This window comes from Cyprinodon variegatus, unplaced genomic scaffold (genome assembly GCF_000732505.1).
Source record: "Cyprinodon variegatus isolate N-32 unplaced genomic scaffold, C_variegatus-1.0 Scaffold84, whole genome shotgun sequence".
NCBI classification, from domain to species: Eukaryota; Metazoa; Chordata; class Actinopteri; order Cyprinodontiformes; family Cyprinodontidae; genus Cyprinodon; species Cyprinodon variegatus.
The window spans coordinates 767,567-784,744 of record NW_015150537.1 but is presented as its reverse complement, the minus strand read 5'-3'; the positions used below and the strand labels follow the sequence as shown (position 1 = coordinate 784,744).

The window sequence follows — 17,178 nt, the reverse complement described above, 5'->3', positions numbered from 1 at the left end:
TAGATAGATAGATAGATAGATAGATAGATAGATAGATAGATAGATAGATAGATAGATAGATAGATAGATAGATAGATAGATAGATAGATCTAGATTTAATATACAGTGTTATTTTTTTAACAACTTATATTTTTTCCAGTAAGATATAACTTCAGTCTTGTTGACGCATTCATATTCCAGATATACACTTAATAGTGCTGTTTTTGTTATATCTCTAACTGACTGTTCTCACCTAGAATTCGAGTGCCTACAGTCGCCAATATGATACTAATTCAATAAAAATAAGATTATGAAAGTTACTAAAAAGAAGTGCTATAGGGTAAGTAAAGCATGTAAGCAAACTACAAAGAAAGAATGAAAGAAGCTATCCAAAAAAAATTATGTTTTTATGTATATATATGCACAATTACTTTTTATACAGAGTTTTGCGGTTGCTGTAACTGGATAATGATACGCAACCGGTAATTATTGACGTTTAGATAAAAAAAAATAATAATAAAAAATGTGTCATTAGCGCCACCTGGTGGAACTACTGTGGCATAGTACTGAAATTGTAGTTATATGAAAATTTTGTTCTTACTTTAATTTTATTAAAAATCAATCAACTATTGACTCTATCTATCTATAGCATAACAGTTCATTCCATGATTTCTGTTAAAAAGATTTAAACTATAAAAATCAACAGTAGACACGTGTGAAATCTCTTTAATGGCAATAAACATGATATGGTTACACAAATGACTTGTTTTCAGTAAAGTTATAAGAGGAAAATCAAATTATGATAAAAATAACTATTTACAAGTATTTATATATTGTTTTGCATCAGGGCAGTGGTTATGACTAAGAAAATAAAGCGATACTCTTTCCTGTCAGATGTGATTTAACAAAAAATAAAAAAACAAAGCATAAAACAGATAAAATATTTTTTTACTTGACTTAGAAAAAAAAAAAAGAAAAGAAAACACACACTGTTGCACCCTTATCCCAACTATTGCAAAAATGCTGCCTTGTTTCCCTTTCCAGAACAAACAAATTTTTTCACTCTGTCTCAAACTTCACCGTGTTTAAACAAGACTGGCCAACACTAACTCATGCATAACAGAAGTGGAAGGAAAATTATATCTTCTTCAAACAAAAATGCGTCAAGCATAAAATAGTGTATGGCTACCTGCAGACCTACCAAAGACATGGATGTTTAAAAGAGCATTAATTATTTCAGAGGAAGCTTATCGGGGGTTGAAAAGAAATTCATACCATACTTTTCAGACATATCTGAAAAATAAATATCGAAAACATTATCATTTTCCTTCTACTTCTTAACAATGCACCATCTTGTGTTGATCTATCATTTTAAACCCCAAATAAAATTCACCTGAAGGTATAGTGGATTATGTTCTTTTTCTGGGTGGATCATCAAGGAAGTTTCTCTCCTAAATGTCAATCATTCTTGTGATATGTTTACGTAAGGCGATCCGATGTGCTCGTCCCCATTTTAACTGATGGAAAAATTGCAATTATTTTGGAAAGTAAGCTTGTATGAGCGATGCAAACAGCAACTTAGAGTGTGCGCAAGGAGAAATGGGTTTGTGCATGCTCTCGCACACGTTTAATGGGCGTTCCCTCTATGGAGCAGGTACAAGGTTGTTCGTGTGTATTTTTTTTTTTTATAAAGTAAAATGGTTTTTCCAAAAATTTGCTAAAATCCACCACTATACCTTTAAGTCAAGCTTTAAATTCATACAATGAAAAAAAGGGTTCAAGGCGGGTGAATATTATTGCCAGGCATTGTACTCTGTAGAGCACCAACCTTTTAACCCTTAAAATGCTCCCAAATTCAGAATTACGTGTTATGATAGATGTTAGATCTTTTCTTAAATTTATTTGACTTCTTTCAACAATATAAAATAATAAACAAGAGGAGGATGCAGACTGAAAAAAAGTGCACATCTTTTGTTAAAGTAATAGAACCAACACAGCTAATGAACTGACAAAAATTTTAACCAAGTAGTAATCAGAACTTTTTGTATGAAATAATGCACCATTAGAGAAACGTGTAACTAAAAACAGATTGAAAGAACAAAGATTGCTTTCTTTCTACATTTTAGAACGAATATTTTACACTTACAAACATGCCCCTACGTATGTAGCATGGCACTAATATTATTTGTTTTTATCTTGTGCTGAATCTATCTTTGACCCTGACATTAAAGCAGAGAATATTTTCCAAACATGTTGGCGGAAATATTTCTGCTTGTCTAATGCACACAAACACACACCTCCATAATGTCAGTATCAAATGTAACTACTCTGTTCTAAAAAAAACTGAATTATAAGGTGTATTTTACTATAGTGTTTCATCTCCCTTTTTTTAAAAACAGGATGCTTAAAAGACACATCATGTCATGGAGGTTGGCAGTGGAGAAACATACCTCGCCAGTCTACATGTACAGTTCTGTGCTTTCACAAAAGGTCTGTGTTTCTTCAGAATCTGTGAGTCTTGCGTGGGTAGAATCCTAAGAGGTAAAGAAATTGAGATGTTTCCCTAAATAACACCTGGCAGATACACACACTGCTGTGCAGGCTGGAAATGGAAGTAAAGTAACTAGCTTGGCGAGGACTAAAACAGGCCCATCAGACTATATACAGACTACAGATACATTTTAATGTTCTCAGCAAGTCTCAGGAAGAAGAACAGCTTCACTGTAGATCATTTCTTCACAGGACAGTTGGTGGTGTCATTTTCTGGTTTTCCTCTAATTTGATCCTTGTGTTCTGGAAAGCCAAGGATTTAGGCCTCATAAACCCTGTGAAGAAAAGTGAGGAGGGTTAATATGGTCCGGTCAACTTTGACTTCTGGTAGCTCTACATGGTACTTCTTGCAGTTTCAGTTTGTACAGAAAAGTCTTTAAAAAGTAAGGTTCATCTGTAGCTACAGCTTGAACATCCACACATAAACTACAGAGGACCATAGAATTAGGAACACACAGTAGAAGGTCTAGCAAAGGCCCTTCCTCAGATAATTCATTTTCAATATCTCAAATAATTTCTGGACCAAGGAGGACATGTGAGTCATTTAATTTCATGATGGCATGTTTCTTGGAGACTGGTTTGATGATAAAGTACTTGAAAGAAGAAGGGGACCTTTTATAGCTCTTTGGGGAGCTCTTGTGTCAACGTGATTTATTAACTGATGCATTCTAAACCATCAAATAAGAGATTTTAAGGTTGTCTTAGGATTTTTGTCAATTATGGAGGATGACATTTCTCACAGGTCAAAAAATTCAGCTGGGAAAAGTTGTCCAGTGTGTTGCTACCAGGGCGAAAACAGCATTGTTTCTCCTGGATCCGAGGTTCAACTATTGGCTGGATCCTCCTCTCCAGTACCCTGGAGTAGACCTTACTGGGATGGCTGAGGAGTGTGATCCCTGCTTAATTGGAGCACATCCTGCAATCCCCCTTTTTGAAGAGAGGGACGACCACCCTGGTGTGCGAATCCAGGGGTACAGTCCCAGACTGCCACACGACGCTGTAGAGACTTGTCAGCCAAGAAAGTCCTACAACATCCAGAGACTTAAGTTACTCAGGACGAATCTCATCCATCCCCAGGACCTTGACACCGGGAAGCTTTCTAACTACCTCAGTGACCTCAGCCTGGCTGATGGGCAAGGCCGCCTCTGAGTCTCCAGCCTCTTCCTCCTCCTCAGAAGACGTGACGATGGGATTGAGGAGATCTTCGAAGTACTCCTTCCACCGCCCGACAACATCCCTATTCGAGGTCAGCAGCTCCCCACCCGCATTGTAAACAGTGTTATTGAAGCACTGCTTCCCCTCCCAAGGCGGCGGACAGTTTGCCAGAACACTTTCGAGGCTGACCAATAGTCCTCCTACATGGCCTCTCTGAACTCCTCCCAGACCAGAGTATTTGCCTCTGTGACTGCATGGCTGCAGCATGCTTGGCCAGCAGGTACCTTTCAGCTGACTCTGGAGTCCCACTAGCTAACAAGGACCGGTAGGCCTCCTTCTTCCCTTACTTACCTAAATGGCATCTCTTAATTACGGGCACCACCAACAGATTCGGGGATTGCCACAACAAGTCACAGGAGACCTTACAGCCACAGGTGCGAACGGTCGCATTGACAATGGGGGAAGAGAACATGGACCACTACGACTCCAAGTCTTGAATCTCCCTCAGGATCTGGGAGAAACTCATCCGGAGGTGGGAGTTAAAGACCCCACTAACAGAGGGATCCACCAGACGTTCCCAATAGACCCTCACAACACTCTTAGGCCTGCCAGGGCTGACCAGTTTCCTCCTGTGCCAGCGACTCCAGCTCACTGCTAGGTTGTGATCGGTTGAGCAGCCAAGTGTGAAGCGGCCAGGATGAGGATCAACACCTCCAAGTCCGAGGCCATGGTTTTCCACTGGTGAAAGCTTCAGGTCGGTGGAGAGTCCTTTTCTCAAGTGGAGGAGTACAAGTATCTCGGCATCCTGTTCACAAGTGAGGGACGGATGGATCGTGAGAACGATAGATGGATCGGTGCAGCGTCTGCAGTGATGCTCTTGCTGTATCGGACAGTCCTGGTGTAGAGGGAGCTGAGTCAGGGGGCAAAGCTTATGATTTACCGATCAATCTACATTCCACCCTTATCTATGGTCATGAGATCTGGGTAATGGTAAAAGGACAAAATCACAAATACAAGTGGCCAAAATGAGTTTCTTTCGCAGGGTGGCTGGTTGCACCCATCGAGATTGGGTGAGGAGCACAGTTACCCGGGAGGAGCTTGGAGCAGAGTCGTTGCTCCTACACGTTGAAAGGAGCCAGTTGGCTCGGGCATCTGTTCCCCATGCCTCCTGATCGTTTCCCTCGGGAAGTGATCCAGGCATGTCCTATTGTGAGGAGGCTTCATGGAAGGCCCAGGACATGATGGAGGGATTATGTCTTTGAGCTGGCCTGCTGTCGCCTCGGGGCCCCCCAGGGCAGCTGGAGGAGGTGTGTGTAGATCTGAAAGTCTGGGCATCTCTGCTTGGACTGTTACCTCCGCAACCCGGCCCCGGATAAAGCGGAAGAAAATGGAAAAGCTGTAAAATCGGGAAGTGGAGGATCCTCTCCAAAATCCAGTGGAGGTTGAACCTCGAACCCAGTCTCTAACAGGTTTTCTTTCAGGATTATCATGAATTTATCTCTGGTCACTTCCTCAATAACGCTAATAAGCTTCCATGTTCCTTCTAAAGAAATGCATTCCCTCAGAATGGTGAGCCACCATCATGCTTTACTGTGGTGTTACCAGAAAGTCATTTAGGTCTTTTCAAACACAGCATTTTGTAGATTGATTAGAGCTTTTGAAGATGATTCAAGATTGGGATAGTGTTCTAGAACCTAACCCTGCTTTAAACTGAATCAAAAATTCCTCACTGACCCTTCTGTTGGGTTCCTTTGCCTTCATAATGCTGGTTGTTCTTAAATGTTCTCAACAGAACATCTAATAAAAAAATAGCTGTATTTTTACCTAAAAACACACAACTAAACTCACCACAAAGAAGGCAACTTCTAGAGGAAATTAGCTGCTCATGTCTATTTAAGGGCATCAAAAATGAATGAAATTCATTACAAATGGAGGCAAACTTTTTTAATAGTAATGTTTAAAACCAGGAATCCTTTTTTTCTATACTAGTTATTAGCTATTCTGTTTTGGTCTGTCCAAAAACACTCCAACAACAAACACAAGTTTTTTTGCAATGCTGAGAAACAACAACAATAAAAAAACATGAATATGTTTCAAAGGCATTTCTCATTCTTTTTCTTTGACAAAAAAATGTAAGTTATGATTACTCATACTTACTTTTAATTATATCTAATTTCTTTAATAATGATGTGAAACAGACAGAGCAGAACATTTGATGGATTTTCCATAATAAAAATCTATACTCAAGGATAATCAATAAAATTTTGTATATTTATTTTCAGCAAAGGCTATTATATTGAGTTCACTTTTGCCTAAAGTTGATGCGTTTCTACCTGTGCTTGTCCTTCCAGATGCGGAACCATTTAACCAGGTTCTTGGTGCTCTGGAGGTTCGGGTGAAGACAATACTCCTGGCCCTTAAACCGAGACACGTTCTCCATCGTTACACTAGAGTGAGAAGAAATATAGAATGCAGGTCAGGATGCCATTTTATCAACATTCAGTCAAAGTAAAAAAAAAAGATTAAAAAAAAGAAGAAGTCTGAATCAACTTTTAAAAATGCTAAATTAAAAAAAACTCCATAAAAGCTGCTAGATCACAAAGCAGCTGGTGAAAAAACAACAACTATGGAGCCAGGAAAGAAGGAGCTCTCTGAAAGACCAAGTGATGACCAAGATCACACACAAGAGCAGGTACTTCTGAGGATCTGAAAACACACATTTAAACCACATGAAAGCCATTGAAGCCCTTTGAATGGAGACCGGTACTGCTGTAGCACACTTGACATGTTATTGCCCCAGATTTTAGACACCATTCTTTGCTGCCATGGATAGCATTCCCACCGTTAAATGCCCTCTCAGTTCCAGAAGGTCTGCCTGCACAGCTTTGCTGTCTTCCTTGCAAGAAGGCAATATTATGGTGCTGCCACTTAAAAATGTGACATCTAACCTGAATGAATGAAATGGCGAGTCTCTAAGGGTCTACTCGAAGTGATGACAGAGACAGTCTGCCTGCATGTGGCATATTGAATCCAGCTGAATGTGGTGGAAAACAGAATGCAGGGCCTCTCCATCCCCTGACGGTGCGATCCTCAGTAGACCATGAATGCTAAATGACTGCAGGATAAAGGGTCTGACTCTTAAAGTCAGTCACCATAAGAATCCGATTAAAGAGGGCTGCATCTATTTTCCTGCTCATTCAGTTGTCACTTTGTTTGGCTATTAAGGCTTCAGTAGGAAAGCTGTTTGTGCTTTGTTGTTGCCTCTTTAAAATGTGGGGGGATGTTTGTGCACGCATGCATGCCAGCGGACTCATATCTGCAAAGCTGCTCAACAGGGGGGAACATTTAACCTCATTGCTCTGTTAATTTGAGCTTTAGTTCACACTCATTATCATTCACCTGGGCAGCTGGGCACAACGGCCACAAATACGCTGAATGGTACGAAGAAAAGGATGGGGCGGATAAAATGAAAGAGAAGAGGATGAAATTTAAAGGATTCAAAGGGAGGAGATGGTTGGAAAATAAGTAAATGGAAAAAAACAAGGAGGAACAGGGACATTCAGAGCAGAGTGTGTTTGTGCTTTGGAGTCTGCGCCCAGCATGCCAAACTAAGAGCCATGAGCCAAGCACCCAGAGAGAGGACCCTCATACTCATTTCTTTCCCACTTTTATTCTTTCCGTGGCTTTCCGGAGCCTGCTGCGGCTCATTTTTCACTGGGCTCTCACAACTGGTGGCCCCCATCTCATGCTAATAGAGGAGCCATGAATGATGCCTGTGTGGCAGGCAGGTAACCCACACAGAAATAATAATGGGAGCTGAAGAATGCCAGTGTGCTTTTCTTTATTCTTTCATTGTAATCACTGTTGATTAATTTCCCGTTATGTGTGAGTTTATCACCAGTTCCAAACTCATTAACGCTCTCCAGAGAAGTAATATGAGTTTAATCTTCTTGTGATGTTATTTTGCTTGGAATAAATTGTGTTTTGTTTTTCATTAGGGAATAGTTTTTCACAAAAATATTATTGTTATTTCATATTAGCTTTAATATCTATCTGTTTATCAATAGAGCTGCTTGGTGGTGCACATTGCAGCACTATTGCTTGCAGGAAGAAGTAAAGGCTGTTTGCATGTTCTACCCATTGTTGTGTGGTTTCTCTCTGGGTACTCTGGCTTCCCCCATTAAGAAACATGACTGTCAGGTGCCTGATCTCTCTTACATGCCCTTGGTCTAAATGTGTGCCGGTGGTTGTATGCCTTTTGATGGACTGGAGAGCTGCCCAGGGTAGACCCCACCTCTCGTCCAATCACTTCTAGAGATAGGTACCAGCCCCTTGGCAGCCCTTCATGGATAAGTGGGTAAATGTAATAGATGGATGTCTATTAATATTAATATGCCTGCTGCCTCTTTTCAAGTGTACAACCATCAATCCTGACCGCACTCTCAACTAAACTAGGATAATATATTGAGTTCAAAATATAGAAGAGTTAAAATAATTTAAATCATTTTTGCACAGTCTAGTGTTCTAATGCTTGAAATCGCCTTTTATTTAGTTAGGTGTTTAAAGCTGCAAACTCATTTTTCGGGACACCTTGGTCCTTAAAATGAAAAAAAAAAGCCTCATTCGACTAACTGTGGCAACATTTTTAGATTAGATGTTTTTTTTTTTTTTTTTCAAAAGCTGATGTATTAATTTTATGTTCTTTATTTGGTTAGTGTTAGTGTGCCCCTGGACAAGAGGCCTAAACCCAAGTTCTCAATCTGGGCTGAAATCAGTAAATGTGGTAATAGAATTGAATCTTCTGTATTCAGTCAAAAACTGCACATTAAAGGGAAAACAGCAGAGGGACAGTTGCTGCTTCCCCAATCTATTTAAAACAAATTCAACTAAATCATATTTATCTCTGTTTGTTACTTCTTCAAGTCTCTGTGAACCCTGCTTCTCCCCCAACCTAGACTCCTATTCCTTTTCTTAGCTGTTCCAAGGATTCTTGTTCATAAAGGTTATGAACACAACTGGTGACAGAGGACAACCCTAATGGAGTCCAACACGGACAGGCGGTTTTCGCCCCTTCTTTTTCCAGAGGATCCCTTCTGCCAAGACCTACAGCAAGCACTGGTGAGTTTGCAGCCGATGAAAATGAGCTCTTCCAAGTCTGAGGCCATGGTTCTTGAGCGGAAAAGGGTGTCTTTTCCCCTTCAGGTTTAAGGAGAGCTCATTCCTCAAGCGGTTTAAGTATCTTGGGGTCCCGTTAATGAGTGAGGGGAGAATGGAGTGGGAGATCGATAGACAGCTGCTACTCTAATGCCAATACTGCACCGGTTTGTTGTGATGAGGAGAGGGTTGAGCAAAATGGCAAAGGTCTTGATTTGCTGGTCGGTCTACGTTCCTTACCCCAACTAATCCACACAGTCTTTAGCCTTCTGAACATCATTATGCGCCGGAAACGCACGTGGTTCTTAGGGACTCATACTCATCATACTTGTCGTCTCCTTCATCTTGGACCGGGTCGCGGGGCCATCGGTCTTGGCAGACTCCCAGACTTCCCTCTCTGCAGACACCTCCTCCAGCACTAGTGGGGGCAGCCTGATGCTCTCCCAGGTCAACAGAGAGACGTAGTGCGTCCATCGTGTCCTGGATTGTCCCCTGAGCCTCCGCCCAGTGGGACATGCCTGGAAAAACTCTGAAAACTCCCATCCAAAAAGGATGGCTGAGCCACCTCCTCTTGATGACTCCTCTTGATGTGGAGGAAAAGCGGTTCTACTCTGAGGCTCTCCCAAATGACTGAGCTCCTAACCCTATCTCTAAGAGACAGCCCAGACACCTGTGAAGCCCTTGTATCTGGGATATCTTCCTTCGGTTATGATCAAGATTTCAAGACCATACTAGGTAGAGCCGTCTGGAGTTCTTTTCCTACTGATAATAGTGTCCTTACTGTTGACCCCATAAATGGTTAAAGAACAGGAGCTAGGGGCTACAATTTGCTACATTCAGATTGAGAGAATGTTTTGAATGCAAACGGTGACTATCATGATGAGGGAGGTAAACAACATCACTATAGCTAACAATTAAAGACCTGAAGAAAAGTGATTCCATAGCAACAATATGCTGTCTAAATCAGACAGAAACATCCCCTGTCCTACCAGCAGAAACATAACTGATTTGACTATCTGGATCTTTTGTTGGAACGGACGCGACTGAGCATTTTAACAACAAATGCTATAGGTCAGGCATCCCCAAACTCGGTCCTCAAGGCCCCCTGTCCTGCAGGTTTTAGAGGTTTCTCTGCTTCAGCACAGCTGGTTATAATGATTGCAGTGGACCAAAAGCCAGTTAATCAGCTTTCAATTAAAATCAGCTGTGCTGGAGCAAGGAAACCTCTAAAACCTGCAGGACAGGGGGCCTTGAGGACCGAGTTTGGGGATGCCTGCTATAGGTGATTCTGCTGTGGAACTAAGGCTGTGCAGCATACAGTATCTGCCAGTTAGACGGGATATCCGTCAGCACAGATGATGAGAAGGATAAAGAATTTTTACTTATATCTGCTATCTGTGGAAAAGAACCTTGTGCCCTCTGTGAGTACAGGTTACAGCTTCTCGTCCAAACTCCCTAAAAATCCTGTTACAACCACTTCAGCACAAACTCTTTGAAACAATCGGGATGTCTTAAAAGTTGAAAAAAAAAATTAAGATAAATCATCACTGGTTATTTTCACTGGTGAAAAAAAAGAAACTGTCCTAACACCTTGATCCCAGACCTAAAGCCTGTAGAACAGCTTTGGGCTGTGAATCAGAATCAGGAATCAACCATGATCAAAGAGACACTGAGCAGAGATCTTTCTCTTTTTATTCTAAACCTGGGAAACATTGTAGACAACTACCCTTGTTCATAGTACTGAAGGTAGGATTGTTAATAATGGTGCCGCCCAACAGATAAATTTTATTTTTTAACATATATACAAAGTGTGTACTTATACAGAGGCTAGCACACAAAACATTGGTTTGGTGGTCTAACACTTACCTAAATGCCATTGTTTTTTAAATTTGTTATATCAGACTTAATTTCCTACAATAGTAAACAACTTTAGCACCCATCTAGAAGCCCCTTATAAAACTTTCTTTAGGTGTCCCTGAAAGGTGGGTATTTAACCCATGTTGAACCCAGCAGGCTGCTCCCTGCTGTTGGTATGACTGAAATGTGGCAGCAGGTGGCAGCAGAGTTTGTGAATTCAACAGGAATCCCTGAATCCCTGGAGGCTGACATAACAATTCAATCTGCTGGGCCGCCAACTTCACAGAGAGCTAAAACGTCACATTTCAAGCTCATGTGACACCTTTCCACCATTTGAACGTCCAGAAATAGGGAACATGCTGTAACACGCTATAACACCCTAGTGAATGTGTGTAAGTTATTGTGGATCAGAGAGACTCTGTTATCATCAGGGAGGTTTAGGCTGCATTCCACCTTGGCTCAAATTGAACATAATACCTGCCTGTTTGCTTCAGCTGTGATTTCATGGGTGGAGGGTCAGATAGCAGAGAGGCAGTGGGTGGATGGATCAAATACACAGTCAGGAATTCAAGATAAGACCTCAAAGAGACGGATGGCTTCACATTCTCAGAAATGGGGGTTGAAAATTCCTGTTTTTTTTTTTTTTTAGTGTCAGATGTCTAAAAATTGTTGAAATGAGAAAATGTTGGTTTTGTAATCCCTAATTTTAGCAGCTGAATCAAGGCAATGTTTTTTCATAAATTAATATTCTGGAAATGTTCGAAATCTGTGCTTTTATTCTTCTATGTGACCTTTCTGTCTGAACAGGCTCCACCTCTTGGAAGTAGGGCTGGTTAACTCCTTTGATGGTCATGTTTTAGTCTAATCTTAAAACTAATTTCACTTATTTAGCATCACTTTCATGATTAGTGATGGCCTAAAAAAAAGATAAACCCAAAGCCATAGCACCTATGAAACCAACAAATGTATGACTTAAGAGTAAATTTGCTGCTCTGCTACGGAAAGTGTGACATGGATTCACCCAGACAGAAAAGTTATGGAGAAAAACTAGAAGCCGATAAGTAGGCATTGAGCCTGACTATTAAAAAAACGAAACATAGAAAAAAAAACAGAAAAGCAGAAAAATTGTGAGAATAAACAAAAAGAACTCACAATATCATCTTCTCTTGGCAGAAGGGATGTTTGGGTTTGATCTCCAGCTTCTGCACATCCTTATATCTGATCTTTGGTCCTTTTCTGGTGCATCTGCACTTATAGGCTGTAGAAAAATGTATGGAAAATGTTAGGATTTAAATAGTTCTGTTCACTTTTGTGAAAAAGATTTTGAACTGACAGGGAAGTCAATGCTTGGAAATCCTGAGTGCAAATATCTTCCTGCTTATCTCTTTGCCATATATTCCTCTAGCTTTAATTCCGATTAAAACATCTGGCAATGATCTAAAAAGTTAATTTATTATAAATTACTATTTTAAGGGAGGGTTGTTCTTAACCCACCAAAATCTAAGCATTATTTTCAGTTGTTTATTTGAGGCCATACAGATTTTTTTCTTCAAACATCAGTTCCCTTTTCCTTAGCACATTACATCCTGTATTTCTAGAAATAATTTAGCGTTAAAGACACCCTGATGCACACTGATCCAGATAACACTCCGCTTCTTATTGTTACATTTTTCAAGTAAATACACATTCATCTTCACCCCCAGCTCCAACTGTCTACTGGCCATGACTTTGGCTGTCGGCGAATAAAGAAGCAGAAGCAAATTGGTTTTGCCGGTTGTATATCTGGGATGACCCGGATGGTCCAAGGTTTCCCTTCATCCATCACCTGCTATCAGCGCTGACCTCTGGGCCACTAAATCTGTCAGAAAGCTCACACTGCAGCCAGCGCCAGGCACACTCACACAGGACAATAAATATCAGCAAACACACATCAGTTAATATTGACTGGAGAGAATCAGCTCCCACTGACAAACAGGCACAAATGGATGTTTACATCACTCTAACAGAACAAAACGACTGTTTGCTTTACTTTCCAAGCCACTAAAAATATGCTAGTCAGAGATTATGAAGCCAAACATGAATAAAGAAAGAGGTTTTCAAATCTTAGTTTACCAGATATTTTACATTAAATGCTTTAAATGTAAACGTAATAGCATGTTTAAGTATTGTTTCTCTTCGGATTGGTTTGAACATATTCTTATGATCTAAGCAGTTTTGAAAACAGATGTATTCCTATAGACACAAATATTATTTTATACATTGTTGGATATGTAGAAAGAAAGAAAGGAAGCAAGGAAAAAACAGGAAAAAACAGAAGAAAGAAAGAAAGAAAGAAAGAAAGAAAGAAAGAAAGAAAGAAAGAAAGAAAGAAAGAAAGAAAGAAAGAAAGAAAGAAAACTGGAACAGGTGTTGCCATTCTAAACATAAAGTATTACTGACTAGTTTGTTCTGAGTTTAATTATTGGTTGAAACAAACTCTTAAAAATGGGAAAATGATGCAAATGCATTTTGTCCCACTAAATGTACTTTCAGGAAAAGAAAGTAAACAAAGCAGGAAACTGTTACATCACCACAGTTTCAGCGCCAAGAGGACATTTTCCATAAATATATCACAGAAAAATAAAGTAAGTAAAGGTTAATTACCTTCTGCGCTCAGGAAGCACATGATGATCACTAACAGGAGTAGTACCACTTTGCACCGATGCATGACTTAGGACTGATGTCTTTAAAGAAAAGTTCCACAAACTGGATTCCTTAGCGGTGTGGGGAAAAAATGCGCACTGAAAAAAAGTACCAGTGGCTACAGATGAAGTCCACTAGCAGTGGATGGAGAACCGGCGAACTGATAGAGAGTTCTGAGGGAAGGTTTTCTGTCTGTTTGGGGTTACTTTGAACTCCGTCTGTGCGTCTTGCGCGCTTGGATGCGTCTCCAACTCTCCTGTCGCTCAGTCTGGAAGGCTGATCCAGTCTTTAAAAGCTCCACGCTGCCTCTGCTCATTAATATGCACGGCCAGGCAGCGAATCAAACACTTGTGGTCTGGGAGGGAGAGGTTGTTTAAGCTGCGCAGAGCCAGGCTCAGATCATGAATGCTCTCTGCTGGGTGAAAAATAACCTAAAACCTCCGCATCAGTTGTTAAATTCATGCTTTAACAACCTGGAGTAAAGCTTAGGTGCTTTCTTCAGTAACAGAAAACACACAGCTCCAGGGGTGAATAAATAAAATAAATGCTCTGCTCCTTTAGGCATGATCAAAGGTACCAGCCAAAGGTTTATGTATTAATAACTATGTTTAATAATTGAACTGATTGATTAAAAACAGTATCATAAAGCTTAAAAAAAATAAAATAAATCAAAGCAGATAATTTTTTTAAATTATGCAATAGCAAATCCTGCCTTATGGATTATTATGAAACTTGGGAGCATCTTTGAAAGGACTCATCCAGGAAGCATATCTAATAAAGAGCATGTCTTTTTCTTGCATGTAGATTCTGATTATTTTGTTCTTGTTGTAGGGGTACTGATGCTCACATCCAAAAAGTGCAACAACTGTGAATATGCAGAACTCTCAGGAGCCATGTAATACAGTGGTACCATATCTGCATTTTCATGCAGATATGTTAAGATGATGAATTTGAAGTCACATTTCTCAGTTTTTTCTTTTCAGTTTTAAATCAAGATACCTGTGGAATTATATTTTTCCTTGGCCTATTTTGTGAGATTAAATATCTCCCTCTCCATTCAAAGGACGTTAAATAAATTTGAATATTATGTCTTGCAAGAAATGCTTCCGACTCAGTTTCCTAACATCACAAACCAAATTCACTTTAGACTGAATTTTATTTAATTGATTTATGCTTGTTTTATTTTTTATTTTTAACAATAGGGTTGATGTGAGGCTCATTAAAAGATTCTCTGTCAAATATTCATCAAGAATATTGTTACATTTTGTTCAGTTCTGTAAGTCTAATATATACCACTGGTAATATAATGTTTTTCTTCCATATTCTTTACAAGATATGGCCGGAATATGTCTGTTTGTTAAACAAAAAATTCATTAATGCTCCAGATTTTTAATACGATAGGCTTCTTCAAAAATCTTAGTGTTGCATTCATTTTGTCTTCACATTAACTGTGTTCACCACAGTCATATAGAATTATTTGATTTAATTGATGTTTTAAGGCCAAATTATATTACTTTTATAATTTGGGATATGTTACTTCTGAGTTGCGTGGCCTTAAACAAAACAAAACAAAACCCACAAGTAGTTCTTTATGATTAAAAATTTGCAGACATTATTTTATAATTTGTGTTATTTCAGTTACATAGTTGCTGGTTTTGTGTTGTTTTTCTGCATCAAATATAGATGCAGTCATTGCTTCTGTTGGTGCCAAAAAGTTGAAAATGTCTGTAAAAGATAGCCCTGGGAAGGAGCTCTGATCCTCCCACTTGGGATCCCCCTAATCACAGGATTAGGCTACAATCATCAAAACTCTACATCAGCAGCGATTTTTCTCTGTGTGTGTGTGTGTGTGTGTGCTCTTGTTTTCAATACATTGTGGGGCCCATTTTCAGTGAAAATGGCATGTTGTGGGGACCAACTGGTCCTTGTGACATTCGATGCCTGGACCCCACCTCGGGAATAGCTGTTTTAGGGTCAGGGGTCCTGTTTAAGACAAAGCGGTGGATTTAGTTTACGGTTGGAGATAGGGTTAGGTATGAAGCCTTAATGGTTAGGGTTAGGGTAAGGGTCACGGTTAGGCTGTAGAAATTAATGGAAGTCAATGAAAATGTCCCGTAAAGATAGTGAGACAAGTCCCTGTGAGTGTGTGACTATATGTGCGTGTTTGTGTTTGCTCACCTTATGGCCAAGAATATCAGTCCAATCAGCTCCAGTAATCACTTAAACCAGCACCCATGACATACCTCTCTGCACCTGTATTAACTTGTTTTTATGCAATATGACAAATGTTTGTGCAGCCCAGTTTTTCTGTCCTCTGCCCCTCAACATGAGTAATGGATGCAAGCATTACTTACCTTGATGGACATATATATAATAATGTGATCCCTGTAGGACACCTGTGCAGAACAAGGTTCATGTCATGCTTTTTTGATCTCGGGGAAATTGACTACAATCAGTCGCCTGCTATAATCTCAAGCTGAAGTGACAGAATTCAGTTAGACGTTTGTTGTCTCTATCCATTAGATCAGTTTCCTTCCACTAAAAACAATAAAAACTGGAGAGAGAGATGCAACATGTTTCAATTGAAATAAAGCTGCAATGAAAAGCTGATGCATTTAACATCTGTTGTCAGGTGAATGTTGTGGAAATGTCCTAATAAGTGTCTATTGTGACTTTTAATCACAACACTATCAAGATCACTAAATATATCTGTATGTGAAAACTGTGCCATATATATAAGCAGCTTAAAAAACGGCAAACAGTCATTAAGAGTAGTAAGACGAGCAGAATCAAAATGTATTATTTATACACTCAACATACACACAGACACTTAACCCATTAAACACACATTTTATACAACTCACACATTGTTAATAAGTGTAATTAGCAAAGAGAGGGATATATCAAAAGCAGTTGACTGATTCATTTAAAAAATCCTTAACACAGTATTACATCTTTCTTCTTTTTCCAACATAATTAAGTATCACATCTGATGACATAAATCACCCGGCATAGTTCAAAGCCTCTGCTCTCTGATGTTAAATTCACATTTCTTCACAGCATAGGGGTTCAAAGTCAGTCATCAAGGCCTGGTGTCAAGCATATTTTTAGCAGTTTAACTGCTTTAACACAAGTGATTCAGGCGATTTCAGCCCAGTGAAAGACTCTTCATCAATTTACAACAGTTTGGACATCCTTGACCTACAACAAAGTTCCAAATCTTTATCCAAACCAATATTTCAGTTCAGCATAATTTGAGTAGATACTATAGAGAAGAATCTCTTTTAACTGCTTGACATTAAAACCCATCGACTTCAGTGTCAGACACTGAAACACACACACACAAACTTTGAGAATGCATAAGATCTGATGTTACCCAACAGAGATGTGCAGAAGTATTTTATCTAAGCCCTACTCTGAGCTTAAGTCTCTACTTTAAAAAACATCTAGGTCACCTCTAACTGTGGATCGCTGTAGCTTCGATATCCCAACTTGTACTGTTAACTCTTAGGTCTAAGTTATGGCAGCAATATCTAATTATCTTTAAATGTATCAATAATTTTGTTATTAATAGCATTATTTATTTTATGGTTATTAGTTATTTTAAGAGCACTTAGTATTTTGTTTACCAGCCAAAAAAATAAAAAATAAAAAACTAACAAAAAACCCCCCCATAGAAACAGAATATGGAAATAGATTAAAACTATTAATGACATATGTATTTTTTTTGTCTTTGTATTGACTATTACTATTATTTATTACATATGATACCAAATCTGGTTTGAAGGATTTTCTTCTCTT

General features: G+C 39.3%; 1 protein-coding gene across 1 annotated transcript; it reads right to left on the bottom strand.

The window, feature by feature from the left end:
• Positions 1-1,501: 1,501 nt before the first annotated feature.
• cxcl14 (chemokine (C-X-C motif) ligand 14) lies at positions 1,502-13,744 on the bottom strand. The gene is made up of 4 exons (XM_015373289.1): positions 13,339-13,744; positions 11,848-11,953; positions 6,018-6,131; positions 1,502-2,804 (listed from the first exon to the last, which is right to left on the bottom strand). The coding sequence occupies exons 1-4, from the start codon at positions 13,400-13,402 to the stop codon at positions 2,789-2,791; spliced, it is 300 nt and encodes a 99-aa protein (XP_015228775.1). The 5' UTR covers positions 13,403-13,744; the 3' UTR covers positions 1,502-2,788.
• Between the last annotated feature and the right edge of the window lie 3,434 nt (positions 13,745-17,178).